This window comes from Fundulus heteroclitus, unplaced genomic scaffold (genome assembly GCF_011125445.2).
Source record: "Fundulus heteroclitus isolate FHET01 unplaced genomic scaffold, MU-UCD_Fhet_4.1 scaffold_47, whole genome shotgun sequence".
In the NCBI taxonomy this organism is placed as follows: Eukaryota; Metazoa; Chordata; class Actinopteri; order Cyprinodontiformes; family Fundulidae; genus Fundulus; species Fundulus heteroclitus.
The window spans coordinates 1,054,703-1,072,482 of NW_023396890.1; the positions used below are offsets into that span (position 1 = coordinate 1,054,703).

Below are 17,780 nucleotides of genomic sequence, written 5' to 3' on the forward strand. Positions count from 1 at the left end.
GCCCAAGACACAACATAATCATTAACCCATTAGTCAAAGACAAAGTCACTCAAGGAGCATGTTCTCTCTCAAACTTTATTGGAATTCAATTCCAAACAGAGGTTCAAGCCTGCAGAACTGCGAGAACATAAATGTGTGAGTTCCATCAAATACCTAAGGTAAACTATACCCTTTGGTGCAAAAACATTCTATGTAGTTTAGAGAGAGAGAGAGAGAGAGAGTGAGAGAGAGATGACTCATCCAATTACACTAGTTCTCATTAGGTGTGGATGGCACCAATGATCTGCATTGGATGGCGCACATTACGTGAAATAAATATTTATAAATATTAAACTTAGGGCTGGGCAAGTTAACGCGTTAATTTCGCGTTAATTCAGTAGACTATTAACGGCGATATTTATTTTATCGCATTAACGCATGTTGCTCACATGCTTTCAGTCAGTGTCAGTCAGCAGGCACGCTGACTGCAGCGCGCTGTCACGGCAGCACTCCTCCTCCCCCTCCCCTCTCGTACATGGCTCAGCGGCGCCAGCCAATCAGCACGCAGGCTCAGCCTGGCCCGCCCGCTCAGTTCTCACACAAACTTAATACACAAACAGCTGAGAGAGACCGCAGCAGCGAAAAAATATGAACAAGGGAAGTAGCACCGTTTGGCTTTATTTTAATACCGTAAATGAAATCAAGCTGTATGTTTTGTAAAAAGCCGGTTCATTTCAGTGGAAACACAACAAATGTATCTAAGCACGTGAAAAAACATGAAAACGTCGAGCCCCAGAAACGGAGAGAGGAGACGAAACTTCTGTCATTGCCCCGACAGACCCACAGACTGACGTCACTGACTGAGGCGTTTCAGTCCTCCAGGGAACATCCAGGTAGATCAGTGGATGGATGGATGGATGGATGGATGGATGGATGGATGGATGGATGGATGGATGGATGGATGGATGTAACTGGAGCCCACACATAACATGTAATTAAGACCTTGAAAGAACCCAGTACATATATTAAAAAGTGTTATTTAAGATAACATAACATTAGCTAATCCTTTTTTTATCCCACGACGGGGAAATTTATAGGATTAAAGCAACAGGCAGGTGCACACAACACAGACAAAATTACATAAGGATTGAAATATATAAGAGGTGGATTAGCAAAAAAACACTGAACATAACATTATTGTTATTATTATTATTATTATTATTATTTAAATGTAATAATAAAATAAAAAACCCAAAACCCAAAAGGTCAACAGTTTCATGATACATCAAGCTTAGGGACTGGCTAATATACAGCAGGTCAAAAAGGCCATATTTTGGCTGCAGTGCTTGCTGTTCTCTTATGAAGAAAAGATCAATAGTGCACTAAATTCAATAGATGGGTTGAAAATATCCAGTATAAAATAAGTGCTACAAATGTTACAACACTTTTGTTCATATGGCAGCAGAACATTAAAATAAAAGTGCTCTTTACACTACTTTTGAATTCATTCTTGGAGTTTGTAAATACAATGCGATTAATCGCGATTAATCGCGATTAATCAGTGCGATTAATCGCGATTAAATATTTTAATCGTTGCCCAGCCCTAATTAAACTGAAGCCAAGAGTAACGAGTAACGTTTGTTTTAAAAATGTAAGGAATAGAAAGTACAGATACTTGTGTGAAAATGTAATGAGTAGAAGTAAGAAGTAGGAAGAAAAAAAAGTAATGGAGTAAAGTATAGATACCTAAAAAGTGTACTTAAGTACAGTAACGAAGTATTTGTACTTTGTTACATGACACCTCTGCATGCAGGAAGCTTTATTAGATGTTATGCTGGGACTATTTCAGATTAAATGGACAGAAACGGGTAGAAGAGGGAAAAAAGGAGAGAAACAGAAGAGGAAAAAAATGCTAAAAGGGAGAAAAGGAGAAAGAGGAGAGAGAGCGATATAACATCCTCTAAGTCTGCTTCTACACCTGCAAAGAGATATATAAAGAACAGCAGAACCAGCTGATAAAGTATTACAGGAACAACCAACCAACGCTTTGATACCATCAATGAAGAATATACAGGATTACACTGCAAAAACTGATCTAAAAATAAGTAAAATGTTTTTAAAATGTGTGTTTTTGTCCTAGATTTGAGCAGTTAAATAACAGGGTGCTTGCACAAGTCTTGAAAGTCTTAATAAGTCTGGAATTTTGAAACACTGTTGTCAAGACCTTGAAAAGTCTTGAATTTTGTGTGAAAGTCTTAATAAAGTATGGGGAAAAAAATGTATGGTAGAATTTTACAGTGTGCTGAAAGGCATTGTGAAATGAGAAATAGGAAGGTAGGCTATAAAACTATAATTTTACTAACTGGTCACGTACTGTATTAGCCTAATGGAATCAAACACTTGTTTGATGTGAAATTCATTTACTTGTGATTTTTATGTTTTGAAACGTTTTCATCAGTAAAAGCATAATTTACTGTGAATAATGCATACTAGCCTATTAAAAATTAACATTTCTAATAAACAGTTTGTACAATCTCAACCAATGAAGTAGGCAGTAGGCGCACAAGTATACAAGTACATAAAGTTAAGGTCTTGGGGGAAAAAAATATCAGTTTTAAAAAAGTTTTTAAATTTTTTTTCCAAATTAAATTTTAATTTGGAAAAAGAGCAAGCACCCTGAATAAGATCATCTGCAAATGCAATGAGTATTTTCACCCCTAAAATAAGATAATTAGATATTCTGCGCTTAAAATAAGATGAGTTGTTCCTATTTTAAGTGCAAAAATCTTATTCTATTGGCAGATCATCTTATTTACCTGCTCAAATCAAGGACAAATACACTTATTTTAAGAAAACGTTACTTATTTTTAGTTTGGTTTTTGTAGTGTAATTAATACGGGACGTGTTGCTGCAGACGACGATCCTCTGGTCCACTGAGCTATATAATACACTGGAGTGCTAATCACCGTCTGTTTGAACGAGTCGCTTTGAAGCCACCAGCCGCCATATTGGTACTCCCTATTTCCCCCCAGTAACTAGGGAATATGTGCGCTACAGCATCGAATAACGAGGATTTTCTCATGTTCAGGGGGAGCTTAAGACTTTTAAAATGTCAAATGCCATATACTTTTATGTTATGTTCTAAAACTATCAAGTACTGAGAAAGTCATGTGCTGAAATATTTTGCATTTTATTCATTTAAATATATATGTTTAACATTTATAAATATATAGATAACAATATACAAAAACATATATTTACATATGTGTATACATATATATATATATATATACATAGATACATATACACATACTTATATATACATATATATATTTAATATGAATAACATGTAAAATATTTCAGCAGCTAATTTCCTAGTAGTTGATATTGTTAGTACATCCACTGACTGTAGAATTACCTATGAAACGTTTTCACTCAGCCAGAAAACTGCTTGTTGTTGCAACCAAATCCTGTGGGATTCTGTGAGAGTAGGGAGGAGCAAGATGGCGGCCAGTGACTTCAGTTTTTCGGCAAAATCAGCACTCCAGTGTATTATATAGCTCAGTGCTCTGGTCCCTCGTTTATCAGCAGCTTAACCTGAGCAGGAATTTATAAAACAATAATCAGTGTCAGGTTAGATGCTGATGGAGGAACGGCGCAGTGATCCTCTCGCTGACGGAGACGTCCAGCTGCAGGTTATCAGCCAGAGGCTCGTTAGTTAATCTGAGTCGGCCTCTGCAGATGTTGAGCTGCAGCCCTTCATGCTTGGGAGGTGTTCCAGAACATAAACGAGGGGAGAGCCCGGCCCGCTGACGCGCTGCTCAGCACTTCACTTTTACCTCCAGGTCCTGTTCAGACTGGGCCGCTGCCGCGTCATAAACGGGTCGCGCTTACCGCCCAGAACCAGAACGCCTCTCTCTCCTGGGCTCATCTGGCTCGTTTTTATGGGCTGTTGTTGGTTCCGCTTCAACTCAAAGTGGTAAAAACGCAGCAGAGAGAAATCCTCAGCAACAGACTGGATCAGGACCGGCTACAGAGGAGGCTCGGTCCGCTCAGAGGAAAAAGGTCCGGGTGGCACGCGGTGCTGTGAAACCTCAGAGATGTAAAAACAAGTTAAACGGTTTAAAATGGACCCTAGAATGGACGGGAGGGTGGGCTCAGAACCAGGGAAATGGGCTCAGAACCAACCAGGGAAATGGGCTCAGAACCAGGGATATGGGCTCAGAACCAGGGAAGTGGGCTCAGAACCAGAAAAAATGGGTTCAGAACCAGAAAAAATGGGTTCAGAACCAGGGAAATGGGCTCAGAACCAGGGAAACGGGCTCAGAACCAGGGAAGTGGGCTCAGAACCAGAAAAAATGGGTTCAGAACCAGAAAAAATGGGTTCAGAACCAAGGAAATGGGCTCAGAACCAACCCAGGAAATGGGCTCAGAACCAAGGAAATTTGTTCTTGTTGAACACGGCCGAACCCGAAAGAAGCTGGACCGGACTACGGGCCGGTTCTGTTGGTCAAAGGTGCGTCTGGATGGAGGCGAGATGTTCAGAACCGCAGAACCGGCCTTTAACCATTTAGAGACGCTGCTTTTAAAACTTTATTCTTCAGTTTCTCCTCGTTTGTTTTAATTGGTTTCATCGTTTTAACGTTTTTATGTCGTATTTTAAGTTTTGTGCAGAACTTTGATTCTGCGGTTCCTGTTTTAAGGCACCTTGGAAATAAAATCAGTGTCTCATAGGGCTGAACAATTAATCGCATTTTCAATACATTTACATTTAAAGTGGGTTTGCCTCCACATGGAAGGGAAGACAGTTGCAGCAGTGAGATAATCTAATTTTATTACTTGTTTTAGAGTTTATATAATCATACATAGCATTAAGTACAGGTCAATCAGTTTAATACATAGACTTGCTTGTTGGTTGCACTTTATGTTCAACAAGGATTGATGTCCAAATCAACTAAAAGCTCTTCTCTTGAATAATATTCTGATTAATAGAAACATTAAAAGTTCTTGTTTTAAATAGTCCTTGTTTACAAACGTCTTTATTTAGAGGCCATTTTTGTTGCTTGTGGTAAATGCAGAGAAAAGTCAAAATTGCAATTTTGGTTGAAATATATTGTAGTCAGAACGCAATCATTTCTGCTCTGAGTTTAGATGCTGTGGGTCTTTAGCAACTAATCTGCACAGCGAGGAAACAAATTGATTTGTTGTTTTGTATACGTTTAAAAATACATGATAAAATAAATTGGGGAAAAAATTGCATTAAATCGCAATATTACGAAAAAAATCGCAATTAGATTATTTTCCAAAATCGTTCAGCCCTAGTGTGTCATCAGACTCCATCACACAAAAACATTCACTCATTACAGGAAGATTACAAATTAAAGATCCTTTATTTTATTATTTTAAACATTTAGAAAGAAGGAGTCGCTCTTTAACGCCGTAAATCCAAGGAAACGTCTGTAGGCTGCAGCTGGTTTTCACCCCGTGTTTTCAGAGCAGGTTCACACGTGTATTAAACGCGATGGCATCACCCAGAACACACGTTAGCACCGGGCCCGGCTGAGTTCAGGTCCGGATTCACAGAACCCCCCCCCCCCCCCCCCCCGAGTCCTTAAATCTAAAACATGCCCATATGTTCAGTTTATGGGAAGCTGCAGGATGAGGACAGCATGTTCTCTGACGCCTTTTTATTCTGAATTGATGTTTAAAGAAACTTTATGCAACAACATAGATTCCTCCTAAATGCAAAAACCACTTTTCTGTTGTGAATGTACTGCTGAGATATTTAGTTTAACTTGTAAAACTTGTTTTTCATAGCTCTACATGGAGCACAGGCTCCAAGCCATCCCATAATTCCAGTTTGACCTCATCCCTGGAAACGGCGACTGAAACCCAGCAGAATCGTGCCATGTTAGAGGAAATAAAAGGATGAATTGGCGTTAGCGCACAATAAAGCCGAGTTAACTGAGCGCCGGGCTCCAGATGTTCTGTCACACTTTGCTTTGCCTTCAATCAACATCCCTGTTTTCTTTGAGGAGGAGGAGGCCCTGCTGAGCGAGATGGACGTGACGGGACAGGCCTTCGAGGACATGCAGGAGCAGAACAGCCGGCTGCTGCAGCAGCTGCGCGAGAAGGACGACGCCAACTTCAAGCTGATGAGCGAGCGCATCAAGTCCAACCAGATCTACAAGCTGCTGAAGGAGGAGAAGGAGGAGCTCGCTGACCAGGTCCTCACCTTCAAAACCCAGGTGAGCAACGGTGTCCAAATGTTGTGTAGCCTTCCTCAGAGGCTTCTCAGGTTCACAGCTGCTTCCAGCTGAAGCTGCAGCTACACGCCTGCTAGCCGCACCATGACACGAACATCAGAAACGCTCCGTTAGCAAAGACGTGGTGTAGCTACTGAGGCCTGAGGCACTATTGCTAAAGGCAGAGAGGATTTTAGATGCTAACCTGCCCCCCCTCCCCCTCCATGTGGGCTCAGGTTAATTTACGCCAATAAAAGAGAAAAGAAAAAAAACAGGAAAGAAAAAAGAGTAAAAAAAAGAAAAAAAAAGGGAAAAACAAGAGGAAAAAAACAGAGAAAAAAGAGGAAAAAAAACAGGAAAAAAAAGGGAAAAAAAAGAGAAGAAAAAAAAACAGGAAAAAAAGGAAAAAAAGAGGGAAAAAAAAGGGAAAAAAAGAGAAAAAAAGAGAAAAAAAGGAAAAAAAGAAAGAAAAAAAAAAGGGAAAAAACGGAAAAACAGAGAAGAAAAAAGGGGGGGAAAAAATTAATAATAATTTACGCCATGTTTCCCGAAAACCAGTCAATTTCCAGAATATCTTCCAACCTGCTCCCCAAATCCTACTTTTTTAGTGTCAGTAGGTAACTTTACATCAGAGACGACATAAATCACATGTGGGGTTCCCCAAGGGTCCATCCTGTGTTCCTCCTGTTCTAGATCTACATGCTCCTCTAGCTCAGATCATAAACATCATCAGCTACCATCACTATGCAGACGACACACAGCTCTACATCACCATGTCACCAGGTGACTATGAACCAGTTCAGCCTCTGAGGAAATAGAAGAAATCAATGCAGGATGAGACAAAATGTTCTTTAACTGAATAAAAACTAAACTGAAGGAATAATTTCTGGACCAATAGAGGAGAGATCCAGAGTTAGCTCACAGCTTCAGCTGCTTCAGCTAGGAACCACTGATCAGGCCTGAAACCTGGGAGTAGTGATGGACTCACACCTGAACCTCCATCTGAAGACAAAGTGGACCTTCTAGAACCTGGAGAACATTTCCAGGATTAAAGGACTGATGTCTCAGCAGGATCTGGAGAAACTAATCCATGTTTATCTTTAGTAGAATCTGCTCTGCAGAACCAGAACCAGAACCAGAAATGGAGAAGCAGCATTTAGTTCCTATGCTCCATTGATCTGGAACAAATTCCCAGAAAACTGGAAAAGTGCTGAAAGTGTTCCTTTAAATCAAGATTTACCAGCGGACGGCTGTAATTTATTTATTTATTTATGTTCTTTCACTTTCTTTTTTTCAGGTATCACATTACACATGTCAGCTTAAATAATAATATATATGATTTAGCAATGGCATCTAGGTGTTATTTGATTGTATCTGTAGCTTTGTGTCTGTTGGTTGTGCTGTTCTTTTTGTGTCTCTTTCCAGGTGACGGAGAACGTTTTATCATTCTCTCCCTTTTATCTCTTCTTTCTTCCACCTCTACTCTTTTTTTTTTCTTTTCTTTCTCTTTCTCTTCTTGTTCTTCCTTTACTCTCCCATTGTAGTGTCCATATAATTTGAAATTCTCCCTGCAGGAATCACAATAAAGCTATTTACACGCATAAATCAAGCGGAGCACTATGGCAAAATCTGTTCGCTCCACTTGTGAAAGCAAAATCTGTCGAGCTCTATCTGGCATTAAGACATCAATTCCTATTGCTACATTGCTAGACAGGACACTGGGGGAAAAAATAAAATAAAAAATCAAGATTAAAACACATTTGTTTAGGATTGCCTTCGACTGTTAATGTTGGATCTGTACTCCGTGTCTGATATATCAGACCTGCTGTTCCAGTGCAATGTGATTTTCTCTGTAATGCTTTATTTCCTCTGTTTTTATTCATGTGCAGCACTTGAATTGTTTTATTACCAAAAACCGCTTTAGAAAAGGGACGCCCCCCTTTAATCGCGCCCTGGGAAAAGAACCCTGCTGCAGCCTGAAAGCTTCTGTGTGTCTAATATCTGTGGATTAATCCACCAGGTGGACGCCCAGCTGCTGGTGGTGCAGAAGCTTGAGGAGAAGGAGGGAGTCCTGCAGACCACCCTGGCTGCTCTGGAGAAGGAGCTGGCTGTCAGAACACAGGCGCTAGAACTCAACAAGAGGAAGGTGAGAAGCGTCTCTGCTCCAGAACCCACCAGACGAAACGAGTGGATCACTCAGAATGTGGAAAATGGAACCGGATGGATCAGCCCACAGAAATTCACCGGTTCTCCCCGTGCCACAACATTACCAGTCAGGAATCCACCGCTGGCTTTTGTTTTGCTAAGCGCTCTCACTTCCTGTCCCGCCGCAGGCGGTGGAGGCAGCTCAGTTGGCGGAGGACCTGAAGGTGCAGCTGGAGCACACGCAGGCCAAGCTGAAGGAGATCCAGGTCTCTGTGGCCGAGAACCGCACCGCCCGGGAGAGGGAGAGCAGCAACCTGAAACGAGCTCAGGTACGCCGTCCCAGACCGCTGAGGCCTTAACGAGTTTCTCCCGCGCTCCTGATTGGCCGGCTGGGATGTTAACTGTGGCCGTGGTTCTGTAGGAGGACCTGTCCCGGCTGAGGAGGAAGCTGGAGAAGCAGAAGAAGGTGGAGGTGTACTCCGACGCAGACGAGATCCTGCAGGAGGAGATCAACCAGTACAAGGTGAGGAGGAGGAAATCAGTGGAGATCAACGTGGAAACGGTGATTTTCTGTGGCCCTCAACTTCAATTCAACAATTATTTGACCCACCAGGCCATTTCTTCTCAATTTAGACAAAATGGTTACAGATAAGTTACAACTGAAAACGAAATCTTTAATTTCATAATATAAATAGGACCATGTTTGTTCAGTGACTTTTACTCAAATGCACCAAAATCTGCTTTTAATTCATGTTTAAAAATTGTGTAAATACAGCAACCGTATCAAAACAGGCTGATTAAAGTCCTGTTCCTATTGCACTAGAATCGAATAGACAAAAAAATCATTTGGGTCCTAAATCATTTGCATGTTTTAATACAAGAAAAGATGCAAAAGCCTCTTTTAAAATTTATTCTGCAATGATTTCCACATCCCTTTCTGACATAAATTCTCCCAAATCTGTTTCATTAAAATGGGGCATGAACATAATTCAGGGAGCTGGTAAAAGTAAAAAATCTTTTCTTTTTTGGGAATGTAAGTTTGTTTTATGTTGTTTATTTCCATTTTTTGGCTCTTGGGATGTTTTGATGTAACAATTCTGGCCCAGGTGATAAAATTTGGACTAAATTGATTCAGACGTAGCGATTAAAATCCTGTTTTAATCTGGGTTTAACGTGACAGAACAACACAAACTGGTGTCTGACTGTGAGGTGGAACAGCACTGCAAAAACCGACCTAAAAATAAGTAAAATGTTCTTAAAATTTGGGTTTTTCTCCTTGATTTGAGCAGGTAAATTATATTATTTGCCAATGGAATGAGTATTTTGACCCCTAAAATAAGATAATTAGACATCCTGCACTTGAAATACGATGATGGAGATGAATTGTTCCTATTTTAAGAGGAAAAATCTTATTCCATTGGCAGATCATCCTATTTACCTGCTCAAATCAAGGATAAATACACTAATTTTAAGAAAATTTAGCTTATTTTTAGTTGCGTTTTTGCAGTGAGAGAGGATGTCCAGTTTTCACTCTGCTGCTGTATCCCCCCCCCACCCCCCCCCCCCCCCCAGGCCAAGCTGCGCTGCCCCTGCTGCAACACGCGGGACAAGGAGACCGTCCTCACCAAGTGTTTCCACGTCTTCTGCTACGAGTGTCTGAAGATGCGCTACGACACGCGGCAGAGGAAGTGCCCCAAGTGCAACTGCGCCTTCGGAGCCAACGACTTCCACCGCATCTACATCACCTGAGCGCCGCGGCAACCGGGAACGCCGTGGCAACCGGGGAATGCCGCTGCATCCGGAAAAGACAGACCGAACCAAAGGAGAGAGGAACCCGAGAACTGGAGATGCTCTGAGAGAGAGACCGATCTCTTTGGAGAGACTCGTTTTACCACATTTCTGCTATTTGGTGACCAAACGTAGTGACGAAGCTGAGCGAGTGTCGTGAGCTACTTCAATAAACACATTTGTCAGCCGTGACGTTTTTACACGCCGAGTCGCTCTGGGTTGTTTTTATCGCTTGTTCTGACCCGTTTTCTCCGTTTAACAGAAACCTGCGTGACTCTTCTCTCTGTTGTTGTTTTTTCCATCACTGAACGTCTGAATTAAAAGAACGCCGTCGTCCCTCAGAGAGGCCGGGGGGGTTGAGGTGGGGGGGGGGGTTGCATGCGTTAAGCTACACATGTTTCCAGAATCGCGGCAGGAGAGCCGGGCCCGTGTTGCGTCTTCGCTTGGCGCCCGCTCAGCACATACAGGACGGGCTGCACGGCCTCCGGCGAGCTCCTCTGTGTGTGTGTTCGCCCCGTCGCCGTGGTAACGCCGGAGAGTTTGACAACATGTGCAGCTCATGGTGCCTCATTACTGATGAAATCACTGCAGTGGAAACTCGGCTCATATGGGTGTCCTTAGCGGGCTCCAGGTCCTCCGCTAAAGGTTAGCCGTGACAGGCGAGTGAAAAAACATCTGCCTCCATTCCCCCCCCCCCCCCCCCCCCCCCCCAGCTCTGATGATGGGAACTATTTACTGGGAGTTTGGTGAGCGTCTGTTTGACGTTAGCTCTTGTGGGAGCGGCAGTTCACACCATGTAACACATAAGAGGTTCCAGGCTGCAGAGGGGATGAGCGAATGTGGGGAGAAAGCAGTTTATCAGCCATTTGGGAGAAGTTAGCTGAGATTTCCTGGACAACTGGATCTCATGGAGGAAAGAAATAAAGGAAAAAACAACACGGCTGAGGGCCTTACACAAAGTATTCACACCCCAAACTGCCTGTTTTTCTTTTCCGTTTTGTCACGTCGGGACACTTTAAACCTGGATTTAATGTGATTAATATGAACTTTAAGGTTGGAGGCGGAAAAAAAGGGGAAGCAGTTTTACATGTGAACATTTTAAAAGTGTGTCGTGTAAAAGTATTAAACTCTTTCTAAGTCGAGAACCAGCAGCTGCACGTCTGTGGAGTCTCTCCAGTTCTGCTCAGAGAGAGACGGAAACTTTTACCCACTGGAAGGAGAGCGTTACGCTGATTCTCAGTTAGACTTGGGCCTGGACTTTGACTAGGCCGTTCTAACCCATAAATCTGATCTGAACCATCCCATAATACCTCAGGCTGCAGGTTCAGGCTGGTTCTCCTGCTGGAAGGTGAAACTCCACCTCAGTCTCAGGTTCTCCTGCAGGATGGTCCTGATTTAACTCCATCAGCTCTGACCTGCTTCCCACAGCATGATGCTGCCTCCACCGTGTCTCACAGTGGGGGCAGTGTGTTCCTGGTGATGTGAACTGATTTACAAGACAAGACTCGACCATCAGAAAAACACTTTTATGCTGAGATAACTGCTGGATTTTATTACAGGGTGTCAGAGACACGTTTATACTTGGTGTATCTGTGTTTTATTGAGATTTAATCTAGTAGTTTAAATGGTAAATAACCACGAAGCTGAAGGAAATGTTTCACAACTACAGGAGCTTTTTTTATTATTATATACAAAAAGCTCCTGACCTCTAGTAACCCACAGGTGAGCTCTAGTGAGGGATTCCCATGTTTATATGAGAGTTTATGTGGGTAGCAAGAGTTCAGGGGGCTGAATAAACACGCCACTCTTTTCAGATTTTAAAATTGAAAAAATACTGCTTTAGAAAACATTCCCAGTGATTGTAAACTTCTTGTTTGTCAAACAAAAGTCAATAAAATACAATGAGGTGAGTTTGAAGGTTCAAAAAAATTCAAGGGGTGTGAAAACATGCGACAGATTTCCCTTTTTGAACACAAGCAGATGGAATTAACTATATAGCTCCTCCAACCAAAATAATCTAAATCAGGTTTTCTAGCCACTTTAATGGCCACAGGTGAATAAAATCATCAGCAGGCCTGCAGAGAGAACACGTCGCTCTCAGGAGCTCAGAACTTCCAGCCTGGTTCTGTGACGGGACGCCGCCTGTGCAGCAGCTCCAGTCAGGAAGTCGCTGCAGACCTCCAACCTTCATGTGGTCTTCAGATCAGCTCCAGAGAGCTTCAGGGTCTCCATGGCTGAGCAGCTGCATCCAACCAGACGTCTCCAGGTTCAAAGCGTCCATGCAGCGATGGAAGCTGCTGCTGGAGCCTGGAGCAGCGGAGGCTGGTTCTCTGGAGGCACGAATGGACCGTCTCCATCTGATGGACCGGTCTGGGCCTGATGTAGCGGTCTGGGCCTGATGGACCAGTCTCCGTCTGATGGCGGCCAGGAGAACGGTGCTGGTCTGACTGTGCCAAGTGTAAATCCTGGTGTAGGCGGTTCTGGTGTGGGGTTGTTCTTCAGGATCTGGGTTTGGACCCTTAGGTCCAGAGGAAGAATCTCTAAAATGCTTCAGCAGACCACGAGATTTTGGACTCCATGCTCCAAACTTTGTGGGACCAGCTTGGAGACGGTCCCTTCTCTTCCATCGTGACTGAACACCAGAGCTCAAAGCGAGGTCCATGAGGAGCCAGAGGAGAGAGTCTGGTGGGGATGACCTGGACCCAACAGAACCACTTTGGGATGAATTAGAGCGCAGACTGAGAGCCGGGCCTTCTGGTCCAGCATCAGAGTCTGACCTCAGCAATGAGCTTCAAAACGCTCCAGAACCTTTTGGACTGTCTTCCCAGAAGAGTTGAAGCTGTTATAGCTGCAAAGTGTCATTACTGAGCCCTGTGGATTATGGGATGTTGCTGAAGCTGAAGTCGAGGCGAATAACGGAGCGTGAGACATGCGCGGGGCTGATGCTGTGTCCGCTGGCTCTGTTGTTGCATACTTGTGCAGCTCCAGCAGGCTACACCCAGACATTAATAACACCACCCTGCTTCAGCGACTCGCTGCATTGTCTGCCTCCGACAGAAACAAGCAGCTCCAAACTTTTCCTGGTGGCCTGTTACCTTCCAGCAGAGCTCAGTAAAATACCTGAAAACGGGTTAATTTTGCTGCGTAATTAACGGCATCTGTTCCTGCCTGGGTTCCTCTGCCTCCCCCCCCCCCCCCCCCCCCCTTGTTGTGCGTAAGGGACCCCGGACCCCTGCCAGGGAGCTGTGTGCTTTGGCAGCCAGCGCAGGATGACGTCTGCAGGCGTGGTAATAACAATGAGAAGGCTGTAAATCTACACTGCACCGTGTTTCAGAGTTGGGGGGGGGGGGAACACGCAGGGCGTGGCCATGAAAAACAACAACAAAAAAAGAACAATAACGAAATATAAGTGTTCTGGTTGAAAGTGTGAGCGCTGGAGTGATATGACTGAGACTTTCACTGAGAGTGAGAGAGGAGAAGCCGCAGCGGGGCTTCCTGTGGGCGCACAGACTCCGCGCTGCGCCGCAGCTACATAGGAAATGAGTCAGAGGAGCGGCGCAGTTCAGCGTGGGTGTGTGCGCACTATTAAAACAAGGCGCAGACTCCTCCGCATGACTCACTCTGATGCTCGCTTTTCCAGCCTGGAAACCAGCGCGGATTGTTAATCAGATGAACTTTTGGGAATTGCGCGGCCGACAGCGAGCAGCTCTCCACCCGCAGACACCATGGCTTCTGCCGCTCTTTGCGCACTGATCTGCGGGCTTATTCTGGCGGCCGTGACCGGTCTCCACGGCGTGATTGCGGAAAAAGGTGAGTTAACTTTTTCTTTTCTTTTCTTTTTTTTACTCTTTTAACTCATGTTTCTGAAACCGTCCCACTGTGAACGCGGTGCGCCGCTGTCTCTCCGTGGAAATGGAACAATCGCCGCTTTGTTCGCTGCTGGGAACCGGGATGAGTCCGGAGCGCCTCACGGAGCCAGATAGCGGCTCCGCTTCCTTTACCAGCTGCCTTTCTCACCGGTTCCGCATTCCGATCGCCTTATTTCACCCCATCCATGCAGTGCCCTCCGGCTGCGCGGGACAGGACACTTGGCCGGGCTGGGTGGCTCTGCCTGGGTCCATTTTGGACAAAGAACCGTTCCCAGTGTCTCTTGGACACAAAAGAAAGAGTCTGTGGCTGTTCCAGGGGCCCCTTTGAAGTTTGGCCCTAATCCCGGAGGAAAACACCGCGCTCAGATTACACTGAGATCATAAAATCTGAGAAAAACCCAAACAGTTCAGGGTTGGTCCTCGGTAATAAAGCCACATGTTTAGCTCAAACTTTTATTCAGTTTATAATAGTGGGAACACTTTGTTACATCTGGACCTCAGCTGTTGCTACACCCCCCCCCCTCCAATCCAAACCAATGACTACATGTGCAGCACCCCCACACCCCTTTATCTGTCTAGGATATTAGACATTCTTTCATTTCCTTTATCCAACCAGATTGTCCCATCGTGATGACAGATCTGTTTTTAAAGGAAGTCTGTCCCAGATCAGACTTAAAACATTAAAACAAGTCCCCAGGGTGTTCAGTCCTTGACCCATTACATGGTTTATATTGGCAGAACACTACAAATACAAAGATCACATAAAAGAGTAGTAAATTACATAAAAAAACACCCAGAACAAAAACAATTTGCTTAACTAAAGAGCTTATTCAGAAAGAAAAGCCTCCATAAAGTTATGTGTGGACCAATAAGAAAACCCAGAAACTAATTGTTTTAAAAAAGGCTTTATAAGACAATATCGGCCATAATGTGAGCAGTACAGTCAGCTTGAAATGCATTACAGGCATAAACCGGGTTTTCTGATACAAACAGTTAAGTTTACACACAAAAAAAAAACAGGAAAAAAAATTAGTTTGCTCATAAAACATTTAATCTGACCACAGTTAAAACGGCAGAAAAGGAAGATTAGATTGGTCAGAAGATGAAGCTTGTGGTTCTCCCTGAGAGATAAAGCGCCAACTAGAAAACCTTTTTATATTTAAGATAAAGTTTTCAAGGTTTTAGAGAAATCCCAAAACAAGCCATTGATATTTTTTGCTAAAATGTTCTTAGTCAATTCAGACCTTTTCATTTCCTCAAAAATTCCTCAATTAAAAAACAAAGCAGGAGACGGAGCGATTCCTGTAACTTGTTGAAGACTAAGAACCCTGAGCAGCAGTAAGTTAGAGTTCATGCTGCTGCATTAAAGGAAAGCAATAATGGGCCGATAACTGAACCTTGTGGAACCCCATTATGGACGTTTTTAAGTTTAATTTAGTTAATTTAGTTAGGACAGTGCATCTTAATTAACACATCAGCAAGGTGACTCTTAGATGTGCGGAAGTTATTACTTGGCAAAAAACAAAAACACACATTTCCATTCACCTGTTTCTCTGGTGATGCATGAAATAGTGAAATTATAAACCACCTGACTGCTTATTTGAAAAAAGTGCTGGCTGTGGGAGGACCAGTGGAAGCCAGCAGACCAGCAGAGGCGTCAGAGACACCAGAAACACAGACAGGCAGCGTTGCTCGTCATCCATGGATGTCGTTGCTGCAGTTGTTGGGCAATGAAACGCCGGCTGAGATGGTGAGAGGTTCTGAATGGGGCGACATTCTGCACACAGCCAGGTTTCTGGTTCCGGGGCTCACTTCAGGAAACTCCTCATAAATCTGCCTCTAAATTTACGGTCAGTGTTGGGCTCTGCAGCTCGGTGCGTCTCTTCCGTTTGGGGTTGTCGTCTGATAAGCGTCGCAGAGGACGTGTCTCTGGTTTGAACAGAGGTCAAGCAGCTCTTCCTCCCTGTTACCCTTTTGAACCCCGGCGCTGCTGCGCTCCATTTGCATGACGAGGGCCTGAGATCACCAGGAGAACTGTTTATGAGAAACTGTGACACATTTCTGCTGTGACCCTTTCTGCAGAATGACTCATTCCGGTCTCTGAGGGTCTGTGGCTGAAATGTAAGCACCGAGCCAGAGGTCCACATGCCACTAACATGAGTTTGTGAGCAGGTGGCTTTGGCTCTGCAGCTGGGCTAACAATGAGCCGCTCTGAGGGGATAACACGGTCCTCACTCATGTGGTTCTGGTTTAATGTTCTCCTTTTCTTCGTGATGTGACTGATGAGACTAATCAAGCAGATGTAAACACTTCCCCAGAAATGTACGGCTTGGTGTGATGGATTTGGCACCCATTTACATTAGGTGGTGGAAATTTCAAGAAGTAGATTATTCAAAAAAAAAAAAAAAAACTTCCAGGACTTCAACACGTTTTCAGCCCTGGGTTCCAAAAGCTGCGCCTGAGGTTGTTCTTTTTGAAAATAGAAAACAAATGTGCCGTCCCTGCAGCCACGCTTATTCCTCCCAAGAAACAGAAAAGGATTTTATTTCCTTTACTTTTTTACTTTGTGAGATGCATGGAGTGTTAAGCAACTTCATGGAAGTCACTGAACTGGAAATGCAAAATTCTGGTGAATTAAAGCTACGAGCCAAAGTAATTTATCGCCTTTTTAAATAACTGCTGTGCAACGACAGTAAAAACGGGAGGCGTGCATTTCCACTGCAGGATTTCCCAAAAAGCAAAGCTGCCATTCTACCCTCTGTACGTCACACCAGCAGCCAAGCTTTTATTTATAAGTAAAAATAAAATGAAAATGAGTTGCTTTGGTTAAAAAGAATTAGAAAAGCAAGAGGATGTAGTTCGAAGCGCGCACATCATTTAACTTATGGCTGTTGTGACGTCACCAGCAGAAAGGGAAAATGTTCTGGAGAGGGCGGATTATATTCCAATTAAATATTATACAGAGACGATGAGCCACTGATTTACATCTGACTGAGAATGCTCCGAGGAGGATGGGCCTCCATGTCTTTAGAAACAGCAGCGCTCCACCTGCAGGTTGATCAGAGCCTCCAGAACTGACAGAGACTCCTGGATATGTGTGGAAACAGTACACAGGCATCACAATTAAACAACGATTTGTATTAAAATACCAAAACTTACACAAAACGCTGACTAACTAAAATGGGTTTGAACCTATCCTGAACTACCTGGTTGGTAACTTATATTTTTTTCTCCTGGCTTAGCAGAAATCCCAGTTTGGATTGGGAGAAAAATGGAAAAAGACTTTATGTTCTGAGATGCTTGAACGCTTTCTCAATCCCCGTTTCATTTGTGCAAAAGTAGCGCTGAGATCGGGTGATGAAATGGTTTTAAACGGGTGAACATGAAGCAGGAATGTGGCAGAGAGCGGAGAGGACATCAGGAAAGGAGAAAAGTGACTTTTCTCGTTCCTTCACGGGTTTTTCCTGACGCCGCCGTTCGCTTAAAGCTGTAACGTCTGTGCCGTCCCTCACTCAGAGCTTTGTCAAGTTTTACTCTTTTTCTCAGACTTTCTTTACTTTTTCCCCGAGGAATGGACGAACTTTACTGGACTGTATGTTTAAATCATTAATAAAGATTATTATTATTATTATTATTATTGTGCTGTATTGAATGGGTCGTCCTGTTCTGCATGTCGTTGCTGCACAGCTTTCTACGTCATACAAATTCTCATCAGAAGTTTATATAAACGTACGTTGGGCTAAAACGTCTAATT

At 43.5% G+C, this 17,780-nt stretch overlaps 2 protein-coding genes across 5 annotated transcripts in view; both read left to right on the forward strand.

The window, feature by feature from the left end:
• Positions 1–10,359, forward strand: part of rnf40 (ring finger protein 40) — a 30,189-nt gene extending 19,830 nt beyond the window's left edge. For 3 of the 4 annotated variants that reach the window (XM_036132010.1, XM_021316745.2, XM_036132009.1), the window contains exons 16-20: positions 6,015–6,227; positions 8,245–8,370; positions 8,558–8,698; positions 8,791–8,892; positions 9,942–10,359. In XM_036132010.1, the coding sequence (XP_035987903.1) occupies positions 6,015–6,227; positions 8,245–8,370; positions 8,558–8,698; positions 8,791–8,892; positions 9,942–10,118 (759 nt within the window). In that variant the 3' untranslated portion in view covers positions 10,119–10,359. The remainder of the gene's footprint in view (positions 1–6,014; positions 6,228–8,244; positions 8,371–8,557; positions 8,699–8,790; positions 8,893–9,941) is intronic. The other variant, XM_021316746.2, reaches the window with a different exon arrangement.
• A 3,523-nt stretch (positions 10,360–13,882) lies between these two features.
• LOC118560716 (E3 ubiquitin-protein ligase BRE1B-like) overlaps positions 13,883–17,780 on the forward strand; it is a 6,720-nt gene continuing 2,822 nt past the window's right edge. The window contains exon 1 of the mRNA XM_036132008.1: positions 13,883–13,967. Coding sequence (XP_035987901.1) covers positions 13,883–13,967 — 85 coding nt within the window. The remainder of the gene's footprint in view (positions 13,968–17,780) is intronic.